Here is a 26,377-nt window from a genome sequence, read left to right as displayed (position 1 = left end):
ATTTACCACTCAACTGTTTCATGTCTTACAGGTTTAGTAACAGATTTGAAAGGCCATTTTGTGACTCAGGTAGCCATGGGCAAAGCTCACACCTGTGTGTTAATGAAGAATGGAGAAGTTTGGACTTTTGGCGTAAATAATAAAGGACAGTGTGGACGAGACACAGGCTCCATGAGCCAGGGAGGAAAAGGTGTGAGACACCTAGATTTTTCCTTTTGTTGTGTGTGCTGGAAAATACCAGAAGTGAAAACATAGCTAAGCATTTTATTATAAAATATAATTCCACCACTAAAGCTTAAATACATGCAATGTGGTAAAAAAACCCAACAGGTGTGGCTGCTTTCACTTCAACTGTCTGGTATTTGGTGTTCTTCACATACTAATGAACTTAGTTATGCTAAAAAGAGAAAAACCCCAAACCTCAATTATTTTTTTTATCAGTGAAAAAGCTTTTCTTTAAAACAGATTAATAAAACCAAACCTCATCACTGCTTGTCGTACTATCTGCCATTGTCCTAGTAAGAAAAAGTTTCTACCTTTGCTTGTTTGCATTCAGTCTTGAGGCTGTTGTTTGCCTAAACAGGGCATGAATGCGAGTCAACACTCTCTCCATACAACTGACCATTTCCGTTACTCCTAAATAGAGGTATGAAATCTATTCACCTTTGCCAGACTGGAGTATTTGATACGTGGCAAGTAAATGACCTGTTACTTGTATACTGAATATGAATGTTTCATTTCCCTTTTAGTTGTGAAACCTAGATACATACCCTAGCACATGCTCAGAGAGGTTTCAAAAGTGTTGTTGTGCTTGCTGACTATGCAAATCAGGCATGCCTAGTCATTCCTTTTAAAGTCTGATCTGTGAGTTGTTCTTCAGAGCTTTCTCGGTAGCCACTGTTGGGCACAGAAAAAAGCTATTTCTTGTTTCAATGTCTTAATTAGGTTTTGGAGTTGAGAACATGGCAACAGCAATGGATGAAGACCTAGAAGAGGAACTGGATGAAAAAGACGAGAAGTCCATGATGTGTCCTCCAGGCATGCATAAATGGAAGCTGGAGCAGTGTATGGTGTGCACTGTATGTGGAGATTGCACAGGCTATGGAGCTAGCTGTGTTAGTAGTGGGCGTCCTGACAGAGTGCCTGGAGGGTAAGCAAACATATGGAAGTACACTTGCTGTAGTGTGTTCAATGGCTAAAGCACCTGTTGAATGTAAAACTGAGCTGATCTGTTCTTAAACTTCAGTCTAAGGTAACGTTATATGTAAAAAGAGTCTATGCTTTTAAAATCAGAAGTAGGTTAAAATTTTTGTGAATAGCTTGTAATGGTTGCAGGTGATTTAAATGCATTTTTTTTACACTTCTTTAGTGTATAGTTCTTTACTAGAAGCTGTTGAATATGAACCCTAATATAATCTGTCTCTTGACAGAGCTGCTGGCTTTGGGATAGCGTTTCTTCATCCTACGATGGAAATTTTTTATCTTGCTGTTCCAGTTGCTGTTATCACTTACTTCAGGGCTGAGCTGCATAAAGGGCCACTGCTTTACATTTGCCTTTACTGTTTCTTCGGCATTGCATGTTCTCATTGTTTCCTTGTTCATGTTTTCATGTGGTGTATACTTAATTAAATCGAGAAAAGTTAATGCTGAGAAGTCAATTCAGATATTTATGGTCAGTGTATACTCTCTGGCACCGTGCAACAGCAGCTAGGGTTTAAACTACCTATACTTCTGTCTATCTCAGGAAAAATTGCATGTCCACAGAGAGAATAAACTATATAATGTATGATTTAATTACCAAGGCATCAGTAATACATGAAAATAAAAGACAGTGATAAAGCAACTCTGTTTCCTGCAGAATCTGTGGCTGTGGCTCAGGTGAGTCGGGCTGCGCGGTATGTGGCTGCTGCAAGGCGTGTGCTAGAGAACTGGATGGCCAGGAAGCAAGGCAAAGAGGAATCCTTGATGCTGTAAAGGAGATGATACCTTTAGATCTCTTGCTGGGTAAGTGATACAGAATTAGCAAGATGGCTTTTAATTTTCTGTCTTACTGCACCTTTTTTCCTTCAGTACATCTCTGCACTCTTTAATAAACTCAATCACACTGCTGATTTTTGAAACTTGAACCAGAATAACAGGCTAGTTTAGGAATAGATTTGTGCTTTTCAGTTAATATTTCGGTTAGCATTTTGATTATTCTGTATGATAAAACTTTGTATCTTAACTAATGCAGTTCTTTCTTTCCAGTCAAATTACTGAACTTCTGGACTTACAGGACAGTTTTAGTATAATATTGTTAAAATGGATAAAATGATGCTTACCAGGCAGATTTATTTATTGGTGAGGTAGCAAAGTGGGATCGTTCTGGCAAGTGAAATGTTTTACTATAGATGTGTGCCATTGACGTGTGTGGTTATGTTACTAATGCTGATACTAGGAAGTTGTTCTTGTCGTTTTTTGATAGCCTGATTTTTTTTTCTATAATCTTTTTATCAATGTTTTTGCAGTCACATCAAGTATGGGGAATATTGTTTCTTGAAAACCTTTTCTTTTTTCACTTGAAATCTTTAGAGAGAAAGAGCTGCCAGGGATGTGGAAATTACTTTAAAAAAACCCCAAACACCTCCCAGTCCACCTTCCCTCCCCAAAAATACAGGTTAGATGGGGCTCTGAGTGACCTGGTCTAGTTGAAGATGTCCTTGCTCGTTGCAGGGGGATTGGACTAGATGGCCTTTAAAGGTCCTTTCCAACCCAAACTATTTTATGAAAAATACCCACTTTAGGGGAAAAAATACCAGCTGGTATGATTATTGGGAAATACAGTTTGGGAGCTTGCCTTGTGAGATCTATTATCACAGCATTTTAAATACTGTATTCTCTGTACTTGCAACTGGGCAATTACAGATTTTTGGAGAACAGGCTTTCCTTCCTTTTTTTTTATATTTAGTTTTACATAGAGCCCTTAACCCTGCATGGATGTGCGGATATAGTATCTGGTATAGAAAAAAACCCAGAAAATAATCAGATGCAAGACTTAAAATATATGGCTCACGAATTTACCGGGGTGGGGAGGGAATAGTAGTAATGGAAAATTATATGCAGTACTTTGAGTGTGGGGTTTTTTTTCCCCAAGTAAAAGTTAAATAAAAACTATAAGTGGTTCTCTTAATAAGTTGACACTAACCTCACAGTGTAGTCCTAATACTTCTGCATTGATATTTCTAAACGTAATTTGCTTGTATATGGCTATCACAGAGTAGGTTTGTACTGATGGTGAATGTGGCAGTAGCAGCTCTGCTTCACAGCTCATTCACTTGCATGACCAGAGGGGAGTTAAGGTTTCTGTGCTCACCTCTGCTTTGCTAACTCGTCTTCTAGCAGCATAGACAACAGCTCTTGGTCATGTGTTGGGCCTGGCATAGTTTGAGGTAAGGGCGTTGACCACATTTGTCTGGAGAAAAGTGGCAGTGCTTCCAGGTGGAGTTTTAATTTGTTCTTGGGGGCAAGGTATATTTTTTTTAGGTTGTTGGCAATTTGCTGAAAAAACATTGGAAAAAGGTAGTGCTTGTAGTAGTTTTTATTCTTGCGTTCATTCAAGTCAGGTTTCCTGTTTAAAAAAGTGCTTAGCAGTTAGTTTCAAATTCCTAGTAAAATTAGCTAGTTTAAATAAGTCAGATGTACATACACATGTATATGTGCATTAAAGTAACTGCATGCTTCTTAGTAAGCACAGAGCATATAGTGGTAAAGTATTCCTAAACTAAAAAATATCTAATCTTGTTTAAACATTTTTAAAACATGAGCAATTTTATGCCTGTTTTAATAATCTTTGTTAAACTTTTTTGGGGGAAATTGCGATAACCATGGCAACACATAACTAAATATAAATATAAATATGCCTAATAGAAAGTAGTACTAAATACTATTCAGTGATATTGGAATTGTGGCAGATTTATGAAAACCAGGAAATTCAGAGATAAGGCCTAAAACTCTGCTCCAAATTTACTCAGCTCCTTTATTTCTGAAGTTTGTGTCAGGGCCATGTCAAGAGCAGATAGTAAGTAAGCTTCAGTTTCATTTACTTCTAGGTTTTATTACCATCATAACAATTTTTAAAGATAATTTTACATATTTTGCTTAATCTATGTAGCTGTCCCTGTTCCTGGAGTTAATATTGAAGAACACCTTCAGTTACGGCAAGAAGAAAAGCGGCAACGTGTAAATAGGAGACATAGATTGGAAGAAGGAAGAGGTAAGTGACTTGTTGAGAGGCTTGAATAGTTTAAGCAAACTTCTTAGCCTGTTTTCTAAGAACAGAAATTAATTAGTTTTGCTCCAGTGAGCCAACAGAGTAACCAAACAAAAATAGGAACCTAAATAGCTTATGTTATTTAGCATACTTTTGTAAAACTGTGAAAAATTTGTATATTTAACAAAGTCTGCTCATAAGAATCAGAATTTTAATGAAGAGCAGTATTTTATATCATGTTCATAGTCAATTTTCATTTTTTGCTGTTTCCTAGTTGAATAATAGTTTTTTAATGCCTAGATGCTAATTTTTCTTTATCTGAAGGGTTTATGTGCCTCTGTATGAAGCACTGAAATGACTGCAAGCCTGTCCAGTGCTAGTTATCTATAATATGATTTATTTAATTATTATACATTATTGAATTTCTGCTGGATAATAGCAGAATTTCTTGGTTTATAAAATGAACTTTTCTGTATTTGAATAGTGTGAAAAAATGGACACACTGACTGAATTAATTCCTCACCCCCCCCCAAAAAAAAAAAAAAAAAAAAAGAAAAAACAAAAAAAACCACAACAAAACCAAACCAAAAACACTTCATTATTTCAGATTTTTCTTGCCTCATGTATTATCTGCCTCAGGAATTATTGTTGATTTTCCACACAAACAGTATACACCTTAGCATGTTTTCAGTACTCATTTTGAAATACCTCAGTGTCTTAATTTGGTAAATAATAAAAGTTGAGAGATTTAGACTGATATGAAGCATAATATTTTAGTGAAGCACGATGATATGGTTGGTAAGATTATTGAGTGTTGAGAAGAGGAACAATTTTATTGGAATGTTGTGCTCTTCAAGTTCTGCTGTGTTAGTAAATGCCATTTTGATTCTCCGTGTAGGAATTGGATACTGGTTTTACTCAGATACAAAATGCGCATTGTGGTCAAACTTAGTTCCGAGACTGCATGTCGGTGAACCTTGTGGGCCAAATTGTGGTTTTATTTCACTTGCATATAAGAAATTACGGGCCTTACCACAAATAAGGAGCAACAAGGAAGAGAAAGCTTGTAGTTTCCTGTGCATGTGGAAAAGGATGGAATATTAATTTTTCTTTGAATATTTGTGGTTAGCTATGAGGTGGAAAGGCGAAGCCTTTTTTCTTCCTTTGTGTAGGTCCTGTTGGAGCTTCATTGCATACTGCTGGCAAATATTAGGCACAGCTAACAATCATTTTTTCTTAAATCTTCATTGAATGCCTGGGTATTATTGAAAGCTGCTCAGCCCAGAATGGTAATGATGACAGAGCTGGGAGGTAAATTTCAGTTGAAGGAGGAGGAATAAAAGCAAACAAAGCAGCAGAGGAACATTTCAATTTGATTTTATTTGTGTGGTTAGAAGTAGAAACAAAGCAGCTTAACCCTTTGGTATGCCATCTGTCTCTCATAAAAAAAAAAAAAGTTGTTTTGCTGGATCTAATAGAATCTTGGGTGATCAGTATCAGGAATGTGTTGTTATTTTTGATTTGATAGGTGTATAGGGACTGTAGCTAAAAGGATATTGCTGGCCCGCTTGTTGCACACACCCATATTATATTGTCTGTCAAGAGAACATTGAAATTTCATACCTATGTGGCTACTGGAGGTAGTGGGTATGTCTAGCTGGAAGGGTTGGAGATTAGTCTCCTGTTTCAGTTCAGAATGACTTATGTAATAAAGCTGGGAATAGTTTCACAAATACTTAGAGATCTTGATTTACATAATCAGGTATGAAAATGTGATTTGATAATCAATCTTAATTTACATAATTGGATGAAAAAGTTGGAGTTTTGTTGCTTCTCCATCCAAATGCTTCAGTTTTCCATGAGTTGGTGGAAAGAATAGCACCATTCTTGAACTCATAATAGAGAGACCGAGAACATTTAAATAATCTACTAGATTTTCATTTTGCTGTGCAAAAGGTTTTGCAACCTGGAGAAACTTAGTTATGCTAATGTTCAAAATAATAGGCAGATTGCTTAATTTTCCCAAAAAGTTCTAGTATTTCTGCTTATGTAACTGAACAAATCCTTGCTAATGTGATAGCTATTTAGAGATCCACAGAAAGGTTTCAACCGTTCACTTTTCTGAAAACATTGCTTAGTCAATTAAAGGCCAGATGAGCTCTGTTAGGGTCTTCCCTTCAGGTACACAGTGTTTTGTGTGCCAGGATTATGATTTCTGAGTTGTAGTGTGTTAATGTGTGGCTTTTGTTGTTTTATGCCAGATCAGTGAGAAATAAAGCATGTGTAGTTTTTGATAGTCTGGAATAGGATCCATCACTGAATGTTGCTGATCACTCTTTAGTTACAATTGCTGGCCTTTATTCAATGCAAGTATTTTCAGTAGATCTTGAATGTCTTACAAACAAGAAGACTATGAAAGCTTTTTAAGTAAATAAAGGAATATTTCATTCCTAAAACAAGCAAGCAAACAAAAACAAAAAATCACAAAGAAACCTCTCACTTATTTGCCCATTGAATGTGTTGAAATAGGAGTAAAGTTTAGGACAGAGATGGAAGAGTACAAGTGCTGGAAGTATACTGGTTTCCACACTGCAGGTTTTTAAGGGGTCTAATTGTTTGTGCTTCTTTACCAGTGCTCCAAATTTAGTCCTGTTAAGAGTGACCTCTGATTTAAAAATAAGTTCCAGTGATCTACTTGAATTAAAAGAGAAAGTGATTGTTATGCCTGCAGGTACAGCAATCATTTAACTCCTTCACAAGGTCAGTTGTGGGCTCTTGTATGGAAGATGATGACTATGCTCATCTTTATTTGCATTTTTCTGCAAATATAAAGTATGAATTTCAGTATTCTGGGAAGAAGTAGTAGTCATTCATAGCTGCAGTATCAATGACCTAGTTAAATGTTGATATATTTTCAATCAAGACCAGTTAACTCATCTCGCAAACATCTTCCAAGTCAAAATAGCCTGCTACTGTTGTAAGGGACCTGTGTATATGCTGTTCAGCGGCACCACACCGAGTGGTAAGTAATTTCAGAAATTTTAGGTGCTTATGCTGAAGATTTCACTGGGTTTTTTTACCTTGAAATGGCAGGCACAGCCAATTAGATTATATTTGCTATGGTAGAATTGTAACCAGTAAATAATTTGTATGTTTAGAATCAGTTATTCGTGTTGTTTCACTCAAAGAATTTTATTTTAGTGACAAAATAGATCCTTAAAACTAACAGTTGAAGAAAGTGTTTCAGGTTGGGAGAATAAATCTATTATTTAAAGAAACTTAAGAGTATTTTAATATTGGTTATACTTCTCTGCTCTTTTCAGTACAAGAAGTGCATATAGTGTGTTCAGGTGACCAGTTTTGCTTCTTTTCTGTGATGGCGATAGAGCTACTTCACTCAGCTGCTTCTTTCTGCTAGCTTAGTGGTTATCATAAGAGTAGTGAAGAAGGCTCAAAATCAGCTCAACATCTTTGAGTGGTGTATGACCTCTTGAGAAATAAAGCCAGCTGTGTTCACAGCTTCTGTACTAAATCATTATTTCCCAACATAATTATTGATGGATGTGTCCCAGCTTTTCACTGTCTCTCAGTTCCGGTGAGAAGTGAAGGAGCTGATGCACCACAGAAAGAAACATTTGCGGTTTTTCAAGCTCTCTTAGAACTTGATGGGAGTGGTGGGAAGTGAGCATGGAAGTAGTTGCACTTCATTATTTTCCATGATAATGAGGAGGTTTTGTGTGTTGAAAATAATCTAGCCATGTTCTGAATGTTCTTCCTTTCCTATCAAACAATTTTTTTAGTCTGTGGGGCATTAAATTTTGCCTTAATAGGTTACAGAACTGCCTGGGCCACATTATACAATTAATGTAATGAACCCAAGATTACCATTTACTGCATGAGCTAATCTCAACAGCTGTTCCTGCGACATATTCAGATTGATATTTTGAAGTAATGGAATTTAGAAGTAGTCAAAGATTTCAATTTATCATTTAAAGATAATTGTTTTTTTCAGAAAGCTGTGAGACTGTGCAAATAGCTTTTTAAACAAATTATATTTAAATAGTAAGCTAAAAACCACAGAAATAACTTTTAATATGGTGAGAATAAATGGTCTCATGGTTCACTGGTATTTCACTACTCCTCTTTTTCAGGCTATAATGTAAAAACCTTTAGATGATCATTACTGAGATACAGACTTGGTGTGTAATTAATCAAGACTTGGCTTTTGATGCCCTTACAGAAAGGGAAAATTATTTTCCTTCAGTCATACGTTGAAACAGCAAAAACACGTACAGGAAATTGATTAAATTTAATCAAAACTGTTGTGTATTGAGTTAATATTATCTGAGGCTGCTTGTATTTGGGCAATTTTTTATTTTCCTGAAGTGTAACCAATTCAGTAATTAGTTTTGCTGTGGCAAGCTGAGTATCATGTAAATCTGTTTAACATTGACCCGAGCCACTATTGGCTTGGAATCAGTTTGTTAGTAACACTGTTCATTGCTGAACCTAAATATACAGCAAAACTATCAGAGATTCATAGAATGGTTTGGGTTGGAAAGGACCTTAGAGATCATCAAGTTCCAACCCCCCTGCCATGGGCAGGGACACCTTCCACTAGACCAGGTTGCTCAAAGCCCCGTCCAACCTGGCCTTGAACACTTCCAGGGAGTGGCATCCACACCTTCTTTGGGCAACCTGTTCCAGTGCCTCACCACCCTCGTAATGAAGCATTTCTTCCTTATATCTGACCTAAATCTACCCTCTTTCACTTTAAAGCCATTATCACTTGTCCTATCATTTCATGCCCTTGTAAAAAGTCCCTCTCCAGCATTCTTGCAGGCCCCCTTCAGGTAGTGGAAGGCCACAATAAGGTGTCCCTGCAGCCTTCTCCTCTCGAGGCTGAACAACTCCGACTCTCTCAGCCTTTGCTCATAGGAGAGGTGCTCCATCCCTCACATCATTTTTGTGGCCCTCCTCTGGACCCACTCCAACAGCTCCATGTCTTTCCTATGCTGAGGGCTCCAGAGTTGGATTTTCTCCTGGTTTTCATCCACCTTTCCTCTGTATCTTCAAACATTTTTACCTTTCATAATCTGCTTGTCATTCATCTCGCTCCCCTTTCTTGCCTTTTCCTGGTCTGCCTCAGTATCTCCCCTCTAGCTTTGAAAGCAGGAAAGCATGGTGTAATTTTTTCTGTAAATCTAAACACTGGGAAGTAGGATATTAAACACAACCAGAGGCCTGGCAGAAAGTAGTTTTTACCAAAAATGTATCTATTAAATGGAAGCTCCAGTTGAGAGGAGACTGTGAAAAGTGGGAACAATAGCAAGACAACTAAAGGAAGAATCTGCAAGATGGAGGTACAGCAAAAGCAAAAGATGCTCCTTGATCATCAGGGGTTCTTAAGTAACAAGGGAACCTATTCTGGGATAAGTCCATATAAATACAGTAGAACCAAACCAAGAAAATCTATGCTGTGTGTAGAAACATACATGATTAATTAGGTTTTTGGCCATTATACTAGCTAACGTATGTAGGAATCTCAAAGCTAGGGGGAAAGGCAGTAGTGGATTTTTAAAACATATTTATTTTTCTTATTGAAGTAGAGAAAAAATACAGATTTAAGGAACAAATTGCTGGTCCACATTCTACATATAATCAGCCTCAATTGCACTTAATACAGCACTGCTTGAGTCTAGATTTTACAAAGAAAAAGTAATCTGGAGAAGATTTTACATACGAACATCATTGCTTTCTTCAAATACAAATCGTCTTTTGAAGACCTTTACATAGATGGGAAATATGTTAAAAATTACTTAAATAGATTTTGAAATTAGTAAGTAGCTAAGAAAAAATTGTATTGAAAAATTTTCTTCATGGAACAGGTGTTTTTGGATAGCTATTTTCATTACAAGTGATAACTGTGTATGTTAAATAGAGTATATATTAGTAAATATATAAATATATAGTAAAAATATAAATACAGTAAATATAATAATTGTGAACAGTTGTATGTATTTTAAATTCAGCATTGATATTGTTCCAAATTAGTATTTTTAATGTAATACTCTAGGATGTAAGGCATGGTAATTAATCTTTTTAACTATTAAAATAAGTAATGGCTATTTCCTATCAAATTTTACTCCAGTGTGAGTTTTTCCATTGCTTAGAATACAGTTACATACTTACAAGTTCAGGTAAAATGGTCACTGTAGGATATTTATTGTTTCTTTGTGTGGTATTTTGGTCTTACTGTCAAGGAATGGCAAGGTTATTTATGGTCTTTCGAATTTAGGAAAACGAGGTTATTATAGAATTATTATTCATTTTTTTCATTGCTTTTAATTTGAATTTTGTTTAACACACTGTTTCCATTTTGTGAGCTTTCCTATGCATGTGCAAAATGTTTCTCCTCAGGCCCCCTTGTATTTCCTGGTCCTATTTTTATGAACCATCGAGAACAGGCTCTAGCCAGAATCAGACCCCATCCAGCACAGCTAAAGCATAAACGGGACAAGCACAAAGGTATTTGGTCTTCCTTATTGGCTAGGGTGGAAATAAGCCCATCCTCCCAGTCACTTCTTCCATGCACTGAATCTGTCTTTTCAAAGAACTGCACAAAATGGGTTCTGCCTTTCCTCTTGTCAGCACCTTCTTACCTGAGGAGAAAGAAAATGCATTTAAATGTTGACCTTCTTAAAAAGTGTAAATGTTTGGTAGACTGCATCATTCTTGGTTTTCTTTACTCTTTTTTTTTATGAAGTCTGCATTGTCTTTCTGTGTGTCTTTTCTCATTTCTAATGATGTCTCATTGCTAAGGTTCTTTAGTTTTACTGTAGGAAACTTCAACACCTTCCAAAGACCCAGTCTTCTGCAGTGCATTTGTCTTGGTTTTTTGAACCTTTGTGTTGTATATCTGGGGTGATTTCTGTAACAAATCAATTCCAGACTTGTTAATTCTAGCATCAGATTTTTCATAGGTGTGTTGTCTTTTAACAAGCCTTTTTTTAGAATTGAAATATTTAAAATAATGTAAACCACACCTTTTTTTTTTTTACTAGCTTTGAATGGGAAGAATACAAATGAAAGTACAGGTTTTATGCTACAGTATTCTTGAGTTAAACATTCTTTTGCAGAATGTAAGTAAGGAAGTGTCTTTGACATTCCTGACGTTTTTGTATGTCTGGAAGACCAGTTCATTATACCATGAATTTCAAACTGTATACTTTGTTCAGATATAAGGGTTTTGTTTTGTTTTTAGGAAGAGTTAGTGTATTACTAAAAATTTCAACTGAACTTACTAAAGCTGAAGCTGTATCATATTTGATCATAGTTTGTATATATCTGTACATAGATGTGTCTGTACGTATGTGTTTATATATAAAGGATAAATATGTAAAAAGTAGATGACAGACCTGATCAAAGTAAGTAGAAAGCTCCTAAAATGGTGAGGGCCCAGGACGCTTGAACTTTTTTTTTGAAGAATAGGTAAATATGAAAAAAATTGTTAGAATGGCTTTTGAGTTGAATTAACGGAAGTTAGTGATAGTAACTGGCATGTATGCAAACAATTTGTGTGCCAGTTTGAAGCCTTTTGGAATATGATTTCAGCGTGTGTGGGTGATAGAGCTACCTAGTTATGAACATACTGGATCATGAAATCATGTTATGTTTGTTTTAAGGAAGTGAAAGCAGAATCTGGTCCTTTGTATTTGTGTAACACATATTCACTCTGTTTGGAAAACATATCATCTGAGCTTGAAATCTTGATGGATTAAATAGAATATCATGTTCTATCCATCTATCATAATCTCCCTGGGAGAAATTGGATACTGAAAGGCAAATCGTCCAGAACCTAACTGCTGTCATTTGAGTGACAGTTTGCTGATCACCAGTATTCGTGAGCTGGATATTACTGCTAGTTGTACTACTTGCAAGCCCTTGATCTCATAGGCAAGGGCATAAAGGAGTATGCTCATCGTGCCTACATCTGTACTTTTACAGCACGTGTTAGTAGTCAGAGCTCACTTCAGCTCAAGTGTTTCCTTAAAAGAGGTGTTCAAAAAACACGTAGATGTGGCACTTCGGGACATGGTTTAGCAGACATGGTGGTGTTGGGGTGATGGTTGGACTTGATGATCTTAGAAGTCCTTTCCAACCTATGATTCTATATTCAGTAGTGTCAGTTTGAGGTTTGCATTGCTTCTTGGAGTTGTAAGCACAACACAAACGTCTATATTGTTGACGTTTGAAAGATTTTGTTGGATATGCTCTGTTGAACTAAACATAACATTTATTTTTTCTTGAGGAAAGCTATATGTGAAGAAAAGTTCAGTTTCTTCCAGTTCGCTGTGCCTCATGCTGAACAGCTAAGGAAGATTCTAACATCTTTACAAGTCAGCTTTGAGACCCTTCTGTGCCTCAGAAGATTGCTTCTCAAACAATGACCATAAATTCCACTAGAAACTGGGAATGTCCCTTGACTTCTGAAAGAGCTTCCAAGGGAAGATGGAAAACTGGTGAATTGATTATTATCAAAGTAATGGGGAAGGTGGGAATTGTGAAAAATACAAGAAATATACCTCATCGTAGAAGGCATGCTTCTTTTACTATACATAAAATGTAAAAGTAATAATCAAGCAATCTGAGGCAGGGGTGTTGAATTCCCTAAAAGGACACTGTAACATTGAAATTGGCATGTTCTTTTGTTTTAGTTTTGAATGTGATGCTTTCCAAATTGGCATTCTTACCTCAGGTGTTTCTGCTGAAGTAGTTTTGTAACTCTTCATGACAACCAGAGCTTCAAGATCTTTGATCAAGGAAAGTTTATTTAGTGCTGATGAGGCCAATACTGAACTTGCTGGTACCTTCTCCGTCTGCAGCTGCAGAACTTCTCTTGATAATGATATTTAAACCTGAATGTGAACATCTTGTCCAGGACTGACAATTATTCCCTAATTTTAAAAAGTGTATTTGATACGTGCTTGTACGTATTATCAAGTCTACGTGTTTTTCACTTGTGGAATTCTGTTGAATTGCCCAGTTGAAAGCTCCTTCAGCTTCATATAAATACCCTTTTTCTGGAAAGCTTGCCATTGTCATCTACCCATTTCACATTTATTGGGTCTGCATATCAAGTACCTTGTTATTACAAAAAAATGCATATTAAGCATAATCATAGTATTTCTGATCTGTCTGTGTAACAAGTATAGATAGAAAGGAGTAATTACCACCTTTTTGGTATTCATGGAGTGCTTTGACACTAAGAAGAAAAATGAGCTTGTGCTTCATCCTCATTCCTTAATGCGAAGTAGTGAGTTCCCAGTGTGTATCTCCGGTCCCTGTGGATCACTGGGCATCTGAGTAAAAAAGATTAATGAAAGTCTGTAGAATTTTTTCAGCTGTACAAATGCTCTGCATAGCTATTAAAAATAAAGTAAGCTCCTTGAGTCAGTTAACATTCTGCAGGCACTTGCCACCTTTTTCCTGTATTTGGGAGTGGTGACGATGAAAAAAATGTTCTAAACAGCATGAAACCAAATACCCTCAAAAGGACAAAGGCTACAAGAAACTGAATCTGCATGGGTGGAACAAGCTATGTATTAACAATTTTGCACATGCTAATAAGAAATTATCAGATGTTCAAGAAAATTTACTTGTAATTTACTTTTTAATTATAAATACACTGTCTGAAGGATAAAGTACTTTGAAGCACTCATTGGAAAATGACAGCTGACAGTGAAAATCTACATCTAAGGCTTAATAGAAGTGAACAATACTGGAGTCTTTATATGTTCGTTACTGATATTTCCATAATCTGATAGTCTTGTTTTCATGTGCTCAGTGTTCCTAAAGAAGTTCAAAACACAACTGAAGATGTGTTGCCTAGGAATTTTGCTCTTCACTTAAGAAGATAAAAGTTGCACCAAAAACATTTGAGCCACTCTTTCTTTACTAGGTTTTTACATGCTGCTGTCGATAAGTCGACACTTTAGACGGGGTCTTCTTGGAATTTGAGGCTTGAAGAATGCGAGAGTATGTCAAACTTCACAAGCATGCATAATCAGCAGTTGTTGTCATGTGTTATCATGACAACAAATATTCATTTGTTAATAAAAATCATTATGATAAAGTTGACTTTATTGTAGCGTACCTTTTTTTGCTAATATGAGTTCTGTCTCCCTATTCAGAATTCCTTTATCATCTTTCATACCAACCCTTTTCTTCCCCATCATGCAGTAACTCTTTTTGTAGGGTTAAATTTCATTAGATGAAGTTGCCCAGGATTTTGAAGAGGTGAGGAATAACTCTTCATATCATATACTGCAAGTGGAGACTTATGCCTGTGAGCCATTGCAAATCATAAACAAAGCAGGACCAGCAGTGGCTGATAGAGGAAGAGGAAACTGCTGGAGAAATTCCCTGAACTGAACAGGCGGACAAAGTATAGCTTTGAAATGAACTTTGATTCATTCCCTTGAGTTTAGAAGTTGTTGCTGCTTCCTTGTCTCTTGAAGAAACCCACCATTTAAATTACTTACTCCAGAATTTACAACTGTTAAATGATTTGAAAAGTTATTCTTGTCATTTTGTAAAATCCTGTTAGTATCTGTGGAGAATTAAGGTAACTCATAAATGTATGCTTTTTTGTCTACCTGTTAATTAAAGCTGAATACCTAATTCAGGAAGACAACATTGGAATTAGCTTTCCTGGTTTCTGTCCTCTGTTGTAGAAAAGTTAGAGGTGGATCTCCTCCCAAACATATGTTTCTATTTGGCAAGCTATCCAGATCACAGCAAATACCCAAGAATTCACACTCTCAGCCAAATACACTTTTTTTGGGCTTGTATTCATATAGCATAGAAAAATAGGTATGTGGGGATGATGGATGTGCTTTGCCATTGCTCAGTATTGCACTTTTACTTGCATCCAGGTCAGATAATGGAATAAATGGTTTTGCCAGTAAATTCCAGTTTGCAGTTACTTTTTGACTGAGCTGAACAGGTAAGCCAATACTGGTACAAAAATTCAGGACACAGTTATTACTGAGTTTGTAATAAGAATGCAAGCTGGTTATCACATTTTCATAGGAGTTACACACTTGTGATTCTGCATATAAAATTTCACCTATAAGCTCTGTAGCAACCTCTCAAGCATCCAACGGACTTAAGTTTTTTCTGCCCTGTTAGGATGGGTGATTTTTACAACCAGAGGTGTGTTTCTTTCCCCCCTGCAATGTAGTTGTAATATCGGTTACAGGTATTCTAGCTGAAGCCTGTGGTGGACACCCGAGAACCTGCAGTCACAGGCTGATTTGTTCAAGTAGTGTTGTTGTATATAAAGCCTATAGATTATATTAAGGCATTCAGAACATCTTGTGAGGGTTGAACATCACAGATACTAATCAGCAGGTTGACTGATATGCTTCATATGGGTAATAGCTGCTGAACCGAACAAATATTTGTTGGCAAATGATGTGGTCTGAAGAGACAATTATTCTAAGAATTTTTTTGTCTGTGGTCACATGCATTAAAGTTTTTCATCTGTGGGGAGAAGAAACACATTTAACGTCTTTACGAGCGCTTTTTCCCTCTTCCAAAGATGGTCAGTGAGAAATGAAGTAACATCATCCCAACTGCAGCTGGGGAACACTAACAAAGTGTTTTTCCTCGGTTCTGAACCAAAGATCTGAGATGCCATTCTGTAACAGTGTTGAGCGGTTTGGGTTTTTTTTTCCAGCAGAACACTCATTTATGGCTTTGACTTCACTTGCTGCTGGGATTGAATGAGCTTTTTCTTTGTTCCTGGGAAGCAGCTTTTTTTTTGTGCCAGCAATATCAGTCAAGATAACTTTTGAGCAGATTTCACAGGGATAAAAATTGTCTTGAGGAGTTAAGAATTTTCTAAGGAAAATGGCGTGATGGGGGTGGATTGGTTGGTTATATTTCCAGTTATCTCACTTTTCTTCCCCAACTGTTTAAGATAGCCAAGATGAAAAACCATCATTGTGAAGCTGTTCGTGGAGCCCACCCCTCAGTGTTGAGAGCAGGAAGCAGTTTGGAGCTTTTCCTTGGTGCTTTCTCTCTGAGAAATGGAAAGAGTCAGTGTTTCTGTTCGGTGATAGTCTGGTTGGCTGACACTGGAAGTACTAACTTGCTCTGCTTATAAGGTTCCATTCATTGAACCAGAAGAGTCTCTGCTTCAATAGTCTTTCTATGGTTCCCTTTTAGGAACATTTTTTTTGATATTACTTCTACAGAAATGAGTATGTGCACCACTGAAGAAAAGCAAGCGTGTATCTCCATAGTTATTGTTCCTCTAGACACATGTAAATAAGCTTTCCGCATCCACCTTTCACTCACATATCTAAAAAAAATTTGACTCTGTGAAAGTACTGCAACGAAAGGGGATGACCAAGTTTATTTGCAGCCTTACCTCTAAGTGTAAGAGCCTGTAGATCTTGATTCTCCTGGACAGTGCTGCTAGAAAAATGACATGCAATGGAGTATACAGATAAACAGTATATCCTGAAAGTATTGCTCTAAAAGTAAGCAGTGATTGTTTATTTAGTTTTGTATGTTTTAGTCAAAAGACTTTTTTTCCCCTAAACATGGCTTGCTGATTCTTACTTTTTTTGGTGATAAGGGATGTGTACTTAGCAGATATAAATTATTTTAGAGTGCTTATCAAGTTCTGAAGATCCAGCCGATTCAAAACTGTGAGACAGTAATCACACAGAGAAGGCTGAGTTGCATTTTCAGTTTGCAAATTTCATGCTTAAGTAAGATACGTGTGGAAGACAGTTGTTTCCATTCCTGCATTCTTAAAGGCTTTGAGAAGGTAGCTTTGCAATTTGAAAATGCGAACTTTTTCCTTGAAAATAGTTTTATTTCTAGGATAAGGAGTTGCAAAATTTGTTTAATGTGAGTGTACTCGTCTCTACTTCTTGCACAGTAATATTCAGTGTTTCGTTAAGGGTAGTATGGTGTTATGTTTTCATTAGCAGCTTTGGAAAAATGGGAATATATCTAGAATCATCTTTTATTTAAAGGTTGTGTCACATTTATCATTTGAGAAAACAGCAGTCCTCCACTAGTAGTTGTTGAAGCACTTAAGAGCAGTATGTTTTTCTTGCGATGAGGCAGGAAATGCACACATAGCTGTTCAGATGTCTGCAGGTCACTTGATATGCCACTGTTACGTGACCAGAATACTTCTGCTAAATGACTGTGCATAGGTGACCTGGCAGCTGTGTGTCTGGCTTGTTTCGTTGTGGGAAGTGCATGCAGCCATGATGCATACTTATTGGACATGTGCATTCCTGGCAGACCACTGTTCAAGTGCATTTGCGCAGTAGGAGAGCTTACATTTTTCATTGCAGTCATCAGTGATGGAGGGGAGGAGGGGAGATGGGCCGCAGGCAGGCTTCCAGAACAACTGGCTGTTTTGCGTTGCTGTCCAAAAAGCTTGTGTGAAAGAGGGAAGCAGTAAGTTGGCTGTTTGCTGAATAAATAATTCTGGTAGTAATATTAACCCTTAAAACCATGTCATGATTATGTTGGCAAGTAGAGTTTAATGCAAAAGTAAACATAAAAAGTTCAAAGGTACTGTATTTGAGAAATAGCCAATTTGTTAACTAAAATACTAGAAGGGTGTTAAGACAATTACAAGACTAGGAGGAAAAATTCTGTATTTTCAGGGCTTTTTGTTGTTAAACAGTGGTCTCTTTGTATTTGCTTTCGTTGTTAAAACAAAAAAAGCTGCAGGCAGACCTTCAAAAAGATTTCTTGTAATGTGCATGCCGTCTGGTAGTGCACAATTGATGCTGTTGGAAAAACCTCAGAAATCCCATGGCAATTCTGAGACCCAGTTAATTCCTTTACCATGTCTCCATTTCACACATATCCAACATGTACTGCAAGTGTAATTGTTTTGATGAAGGGTACCCACATTTTCAAAGGGATACTTTACTTATGCTATTAAACGTAATTCTTCAAAAGCATTGCTTAAGACCTATATATAAACTCTTTGTTTACAGATGTCAACTACATGGAGATTCGTGTAATTTTGGTACTCAGTTGTCACTGGAAAATAGCTTTATTTACAGAACAGTAAGATTTTTAAAATCTGTTTTGTAATAGAAGTGCTGAAATTACTTTCCTGTATCAACAGTTTCCATCCAAGAAAGAGGAAAGACAGTTTGAGCAAGATGTAGAAATACAGAATTATATTTTAAAAGATTTCTAAGTCTGTAAGTGCTGTGCTGCACACAGTGAATAGTGAAGTCTCAGGGTTCAAACTTCCACTAATGATTATGCAGGAAAACATGTAGAAATTATAAATAGAGATCTAAATTAACAGTACTTTGAACGCTCTGAGCAGCAATTGTTTCCTTGACTCATTTTTGTTAATAAAGCAGTAACCAGTCTGAATTACCACAGAAAGAATCTGGAATCTCCTTTGTGCAGTTATTTTTCACTTCATGTATTGTCTCTAATTTCTCTATGCTAGAGACACTGTGACTAAAGACACACATGAAATTTTTTGTTGTGAAAATGCACTTTCTTGAGAGCTTGCATTGCCTACTTTGTACACAGGTACAGGTGTTTTAATGGTGATGAGCATCTTGTCTGTTTCTCTGTCGTGGTGGTTTTCTTGCTTGTGTTATGAAACTGCTTTCCTTTGTGACCCTGTGACCATATAGTTGAATTTTATAGCTAAGTGTTAGATGACAGAAACATTCTGATTTCTGGAGAAAATAGTGGCTTTCAAGAAGTTTATAAATAATACACTTCTTTGTCACTTCAGTGCTTTTATCTGATATGAGGGCGGTTTGTCTTTAGTAAAGTATGAAGTGCATTATTGGTTCCGAAAAGAAATTGCAGAAACAGTATCTAAAAATGCGTCTTAAATGGACAGGAAACAAACATGCTGGTAGTGACTATGTTGGCATTGTTAGAAGTGCGCTGTGTAAGTGATTGTTAGTTATGTAAAACAAGAGCTATGTGGCCAGATTGTAGCCGTGTAAAATCCTTGACAAGTAGTAATTGAAAAAAACCCAGACCGAACTATGCCTATTGAATTAACTACAGTGCTTTCTCTCTACTTCATAACGCTATTTTATTGAAGAATGAAAGTGGTGGTTATTAAGCAAAACTTCTGAAGTTGTTTGAGTTTCCTGTTTTTCTGGTCATTTTTGTGTGCTCTTTGGAAGTTTCTGCTTTAGAGGGTGTGATATTTTCCACTGGGTGGCTTTGTAGTAGGTTGTTTAGAAACAGAGTTTCTGTCATCTTTCGCATCTCCTTTGATGCCACATTTTGAGCTGTCTCTCTTGCTGTTCTGTGAGTTCTTTCTCCTACCTCAGAAATGGCGGGGTGGGGAGTTATTTGCTATTCATATTCTAATCATTTTTCTAATGTAACTCTATTAGAAGACATGGGATGTAATTATAAGTTTTGTTTATAGATGGAAGTGGAGAAAGAGGTGAGAAGGATGCCAGCAAAATCACAACCTATCCCCCAGGGGCTGTCCGCTTTGACTGTGAGCTGCGAGCCGTACAAGTCAGCTGTGGATTTCACCATTCAGGTAATCGATGTTAATTATAACATAGAATTTTTGTTTATTTTTTTTTTTAAATACGTGTTTTCACTGCTTTGTGTTTAATTTTCAGTAAGGATGTAAATGGAGTGTTAAAGATTGAAAAGGTTACAGTATCATTTTGTAGCCTATACACTGTCCTTCAACAGTAAAAAGGACTATAAGAATCATATATTGAGTTACACCAGAACTTTTAAGCAATTTTTGAGTCGTTTGAAAACATCTGCATGGCACTGGTCTAGCCCTGCATAAAGATGCTTGCTGTGATGTCTTGTGGAATCTGGTATAGATCTCTTAGTGTTTCAGCAGGGATCGTTAACTGTGCTGCTCAGAAAGGCTAACCAGTGCTGGTGCAGTACCACATTAACATGTGCATATGTAAGACAAATATTCTACTTGTTTGTTTGTTTTTCAGTGGTTTTGATGGAGAATGGTGATGTTTACACATTTGGATACGGACAGCATGGGCAACTTGGACATGGTGATGTTAATTCCAGGTGAGATGGTAATTAAAGGATGTGCTTGTGTATTGCTGTGTTGCTGCATATAAAGTGGCTAAATTTCTCTGTAGCTAGCAAGTATTGAAAACTCAAATAATGTCCAAATAAAGTTGACAAGTTTTTGTTCTGCACTTATTCCCTGTAGCCCCCTGGATGTAGATACAGTAACGGTACTATTGTACTGTGTAAGTAATTTGTTTAATACATGAAGGCTTCTATGCATAGTTACTAGCATAGCTTTGATAATTGAGTTTGAAATGATTCTGTCTCTTCAATTCTCCATACATATGTGAGAGAATGACATTGAAATCTCATTAGGATTTCATTATTTTTGTAAAATACTACATATGCAATAATTCAGATAGTATGATGTTGTAAACGTGGATTAACTTGTTTCTGTTATACCACTGACAGTAGTTCAGTTACGATAAAATTTCATTTTTCACGGAATCATAGAATGGTTTGGATTGGAAAGGAGCTTAAAGGTGATCTAGTTCCACGCCTCCTGCCATGGGCGAGGACACCTTTCACTAGACCAGGAAATTGTTTATAATTGTTTATTATTAATCTCCAAAACTACATCACTAAGCTTGGGTCTCAGCTGACTAACCACCCACTAACCTAATTTAGGTATGTTCAGTAGCTCTCTGAATTTTATGTACTTGATCTCCATTGACTACAGTGAGAGCATGGATAATTAAATATGGGTGTCTTTAATGTGAAGCTCAATCTCACCCTTAGTATCTCATCCTTAGTATGTTATCTACTCACCAAAGTAAGAAGTCGGTGTCCTGCCGTGAAAGGAAATGTAATAATGTTGTTCTTTGGGCATGTGTATATACTATAGAACACATAGGATGGGATTTTGAATGGTAGGAAACACTGAGGCTTTGTGTATGTCCAGTATCCTTACATAAAAGGCATGCAGAGTGGAGCGTCCACTGTCTTCAGTTCTGTCATTTCTCTTGTGGCAGTAAGATGAAAATTACTGAACATCTATCCTCCTAATCTTTTTGGAGACTTCCAAATCATTTCTTTTCTCAAGTTTCTGAAGAGATCTTCATTATCTTAAAACTTTCATTGGATTCATTAAACCAAAGGGGGAGAGGGAAGGAAGGAAGGAAGTAAGTTTACTGGAAGTGTTAATTAGTATTGACCACTGTGCCTAATGGTACTCTCTTAACTGTTACCCTACTCAGTTTGAATTGGACTAATGAATGCAGTCTGTGAATGCCTATGGTAGAGCCATATCACAGATGAGTACTCTGTTTTTCATTCCTGGAAATCTTGGATACTTGTTCCAAGCTACAACTGCTTTAGCTGGTGATTCAAGTCATTACTAGAATAAGGCAAGTTTCTGTCTTAAAGAATGAAGAGATACAAACAGCAGTAGCATTTGTACTCATATCTTACTGTCTCCTGTTTCCAACTTTGATGAAGTCACTTGGCTTTTTTGAAGGCATGAGAGCTATCTGCTGTATCTGTCAGAATTTCAGGCAGTAAACCTCACATCTTTTGCTAATTTAGTCAGAAACTGGATGGAGACCAAATGTAGTACCAAGTGAGATCCTAGAAGAGAATGTGAAACATCCTGTGTCAAAGGATTTTACTTGACCAGGCCTCGAAGCTGAGGAGATACAAGCAACTTGGCACTGACCGTTGTATCATTCTACAACAGACCCTTACAAGCGTCTGAATAAAGCCTTGAAGAAATTTGGAGTATGTCCTGTGCATGAGAACTGGCTATAGTACTGTGTTGCTGTTTAGCACCATCATTCACATGATAATTTCCTCATTGATGTACTTCTTTTTCCAGCTTTAAGTAGAGATCTCTCCTCTGTCCTCACAGTAAGGGATTCAGAGAAGGAAACAGGGAATCCTTATGCAGAGTTCCACCTCAGTTGGGACGCAGTGGTGCTCAGATGGCCAGCTCCAGCCAGGTCAGTGGTATGTCACTCATGCAGTGTGTCGCATTGCCTATATTGACCTCGGAAGACCATCGTCTTCTGAATCCAGGAACTGGTACTCTACTGTGTTTCCAGGAGAGACAGAGGGGAGAAAAAAACACCGAAGTAATATTTAGGCAGCCTAGCTAGTATGTCTGAATACAGAGGCCCCTGAAAACAAGAACTGTCAGGGAAAATGCAGGAGCTCTCATGTTCATCTGAGGGAGCTATCTTCATTGCCGGGTAAAGCAGTGAAAGAAGTTCCTGGGCAGGATGACTTACCCTTTCAGACATTTCTGTCTTGCAGTGTAAAGATTTAGTAGTGAGACTACATTTTAAGATGTCTTGAAAATGCTTAGCTATTTTGAATTGTGCACACCTGTCCACTCATCTTTCTCCTTAATTGTTAGAGTACTGGTAAACACTACATTCTCTTACCTCAGTAGGAGTGAGGCAGATTACATGCCCTAGAAAGGCTTCAGACTATTATGAACGCAAGCAGACAAAACAGCAGATGAACAGAACGATGCGATTCTCAATAAACCATTAATAGAACTGAAATGGTGTGGAGGAACAAGCAATTTGCACAAAGTGGTGGTAGTTCTTTCTCCAGCAAAGCCTTTAGCTGTTCACAGGTGGACCACTTACAAAATGCAAGTGATCTGGTTCCTGGGAGGCCATTTCTTCAATATCAGTATGCTGGAGCCATCAAACTACTCTGTGTAAACTTTCTGTTACAAAATCCACAGTGGCAGATGTTGATGAGCTATTCACTGTGTGAAGGATTTGTCAGTCTCTGCTAATATTCTCCTCAAATTAGATGCTGGTGGATAGAAACTCGGTGGAAGCAAGAAATGCTTTGCAGTATCTAGTCTTGGTGAAAAGTGGAATGTCTTGTATTCAGGTAAACAAAGGCCTCTTTGCTGATTCTTCTGTCAAGAAGCTGGGACTTACAACTCCAGGAACTTTCTGTTATTGCTCAACATTTGCCTGCGTTTCTTGTACAAACTGTTGACTTCAGCACTGTTAGCAACCACATGATCTGGCCATCAAGCTCCAGAAATGGAACGTCTGAAGTAAGACAATCCTGATGTGACTTTGCTTCCAAAGATTCAACAGTAACATGGAAGAAAACTCAGCAGACCTTCCGTGGGCAGTCCGCTATGTTCTATTTGAAGACAAAGTGTAGAGACTATATCCTGTTGATATTTCTAGAAAAAAAAAATATGTTCCAGCATCACTATTTGATAGGACCATGCTTTTAGGTGCGGTTGTCTGATTATTTTGCTTGAGCAGTGGAGTGCAGGCCTTATTTACATCTCTTCACCAAACTTCCAGTTCCCTCTAAAGTCTAAAAATCTCCATTTTCGTTTTAACTCCGTACTCTGCTGCAACTGACAGGAGTTACTGCTGGTTTCCACTGACCCGCTCCACTGTAGCAGCCCGCGGTGAACCTGGATTTACAGCACGGTGGCCAGCTGCCCCAAGGGCCGCCTTGCCGTGCCCGGCAGCTGGCCCTCGCCTGGATCAGTACCATGGACAGCGATTGGTCGAACGGTTAGGGCGGGACGAGTTTGCAAAGACCGCATCTGCTCCCAGAAGTGCTTACTCTTCGGGATGGAAGAGGGTTTCGGTGTGGACAGCCAAAACGCATTTGGACCTTCTGCAGGATCCAGAGTTAGTTGATGCGTGTAGATCTGCTGCTTTTCATTCAGCAATCTTACATTTTCACAAGGAGTCTCAGGTTACTTTCTGTAAAATTGAGGCTGGTCTTTTGTGATTGACCTATGTCAAGTACCTATGTCGTATCCAGAAGCCAAAGAACCTGTGAGTTTAACACCAATGTGTTCTTCAGCTCCATCTCAGAAGTATACTTCTTGCTTTCTCCCATTCAAATGGATAAACCCTGGTTATAAAAACTTTGTCCAAAGAGTCTCTCAGACTCTTCAGTGCCTATGCTGAGCTTTTCTGAGTTTCAGAGGGACAGGGAAATACCGAACAGTATCACAGGTTTTAAATTCCATATACATCAGTGAAACTGGCTTACTGTATTTTTGCAAATCTCTCATCCTTTTTTGAAGTGAAAACTATTTTTCTGGAATTTTACTTTATTTTTTTGGTGTAGTGAAGTGTCTTAAGCTTTTTGCTGTTCATTTCTTTAGTTGGTACACTGTAGTTGGCCATTCCAAAAAGCTGGGTGATACTAATAAAAAAGCTGTTTAATAAGATAACATATTACAGCTCTCTGCATTAGTTGCTTGTCTGGTTTTGTTCTGTTGCTGCCAAGGGGATATCATACACAGCATTCAGATAACATTACAGATAGATTCAGTTGGCAAAACAGAAAGATAAATAGTTTTGGTGGTAACAGCTTAGCTTTTATGCATCAAAGAAATGAAATGTTCACTTTTTTTTAATTACAAGCATAGGATTGGTAATTCCATGCCTGCAGCTATCATAATTTTGAGGGAGAGAAAAAAAACCTTTAATAAAAATACTTCATTTTAACAGAATGCTTTTGGATTCGTTCTTAACTATGTTTTGTTTCTACTTCAGTGCTTTTTTGAACTTCGTTTAAGTTAATGGGAGACAAATATAATGTTTCTTCTGGTGCTGCTAAAATTTGCGCTGTGTGTCTGCATGTAATCTTACTGATGTCCAAACCCATGTGCCTATAGACCCACAAAGGCTTCTAAATTTATGAATGTCATGTTGGGAATCCTCTACCAAATTTTATGCTGCCCTTCAGTCTACTAGAATCACCTACTGGAAGCTGCATTCACCGTCAAGGAATGATTTCTCTTTGTATACCTGTGTTCCCCCTCCTTCAGGTCATCAACATATCTTCGTGCTGCATTCCTCTGTTCACATCTTCCCATATACCCTCTCCCTTTCCCTACTGAACACGGTGCCTTTCCTTCTTTCTTGACTTTTGTTTTCCCTGCAGTTCAGTCAAAATCAGAACATGCAGATAACCCATCTTTTTGCACTTCAGCTGCTAAACAATTGCTAGGTAACCACGAGCTGACCCCTTTGTTTCTTACTTCAGTTTAAGACAGCTTGTTCTTATTTTGGACTAACCTACTTTTAAAAGTGTGCGTTTAAATAGTGCTGCTGTTTTCTGGGGTCAGAGTTTCCAAACAGAGTTATCTGGGAATAACTTGTTCTTCAAATTCACAGTCTTTCTAAGTCCACAGTAAGTTTCAGGTCTAGGCAGGCATTCATTATGGGGTTAAAATTTTGGTACAGTTCTTAAAGGCTCCTATTTACTTTGTTGGGATGGAGATAAAAATTTTAGATTTAGCATCTCATACTTCTTTCTGTCTTTCTGTCTATCTTTTCCTGCTATTTCTATTCGAAGTCATCTCTTAAAGTTTTCTTTCTTTGCTTCTTGGTCATCCTATTGGGGTATATTTTTTCTTCATTTTTACTAGAATGGGAAATTTATTTCCTTATATCTGTCCATATTTGGGAGGCACGTGGATTAGACTTTTTCAGCTCTTTCTGGAAAAGTTTGGAGAGGTTCGTTCTTTCTTGAGCCTAGGAGTTTGATGGAAAGCAGTTTTTTTAATGCTTTGTTCTCTATTAGAAAGCTGTTGGAGGTGGGTAGGCCTTTGCTTTCTTTTATAATTCCCTAGATAGTGATGTCAGGGCCATATCAATATTACCTCTGGCAATTGTACTAGAGTACCAATCATGTAAGACTTTGGTTGCTTCGTAATGCAGAAAGGTTTTTTAAGCGCTTAACCAGCGTCCTCACAATAGAATCTTTTTACTTCTACAGTTCATTGCAGTGCATTTTATACACGTATGTGTATACACACACATATATATATATTAGTATAGCTACAGTGACATTAATGTAATCCTACAGTTATGCGTTAAATCAACCATTTTTATTCTGGTCTAATTTTTGAGTTGAACTGAAGAGACGGTACTTGATCTGGTTCCCTGTAAGAAGAGGGCATAAACTTAATTATCCAGTACAGTCTTTCAAGCCTCTGTTCATTTAATAAGATGTTGCTTGACTCTAATTCTGTATAGGATGTGAACATAATGAATATATTTCACAGTGATTGAA

General features: G+C 37.3%; 1 protein-coding gene across 16 annotated transcripts in view; it reads left to right on the top strand.

Annotated features, from left to right (window-relative positions):
- Positions 1 to 26,377, top strand: part of MYCBP2 (MYC binding protein 2) — a 204,760-nt gene that overhangs the window by 61,834 nt on the left and 116,549 nt on the right. For 14 of the 16 annotated variants that reach the window (XM_075423377.1, XM_075423419.1, XM_075423326.1 and 11 more), the window contains exons 14-20: positions 32 to 190; positions 946 to 1,150; positions 1,859 to 2,004; positions 4,151 to 4,252; positions 10,670 to 10,777; positions 19,719 to 19,838; positions 20,266 to 20,347. In XM_075423377.1, coding sequence (XP_075279492.1) covers positions 32 to 190; positions 946 to 1,150; positions 1,859 to 2,004; positions 4,151 to 4,252; positions 10,670 to 10,777; positions 19,719 to 19,838; positions 20,266 to 20,347 — 922 coding nt within the window. Of the gene's footprint in view, positions 1 to 31; positions 191 to 591; positions 647 to 945; positions 1,151 to 1,858; positions 2,005 to 4,150; positions 4,253 to 10,669; positions 10,778 to 19,718; positions 19,839 to 20,265; positions 20,348 to 26,377 lie in introns of those variants that run through there. The other 2 variants (XM_075423411.1, XM_075423340.1) reach the window with 2 other exon arrangements.

This window comes from Opisthocomus hoazin, chromosome 1 (assembly GCF_030867145.1).
Source record: "Opisthocomus hoazin isolate bOpiHoa1 chromosome 1, bOpiHoa1.hap1, whole genome shotgun sequence".
NCBI lineage: Eukaryota > Metazoa > Chordata > Aves > Opisthocomiformes > Opisthocomidae > Opisthocomus > Opisthocomus hoazin.
The sequence above is the reverse complement of the archived record's forward strand: the minus strand, read 5'-3'. Positions and strand labels throughout refer to the sequence as shown.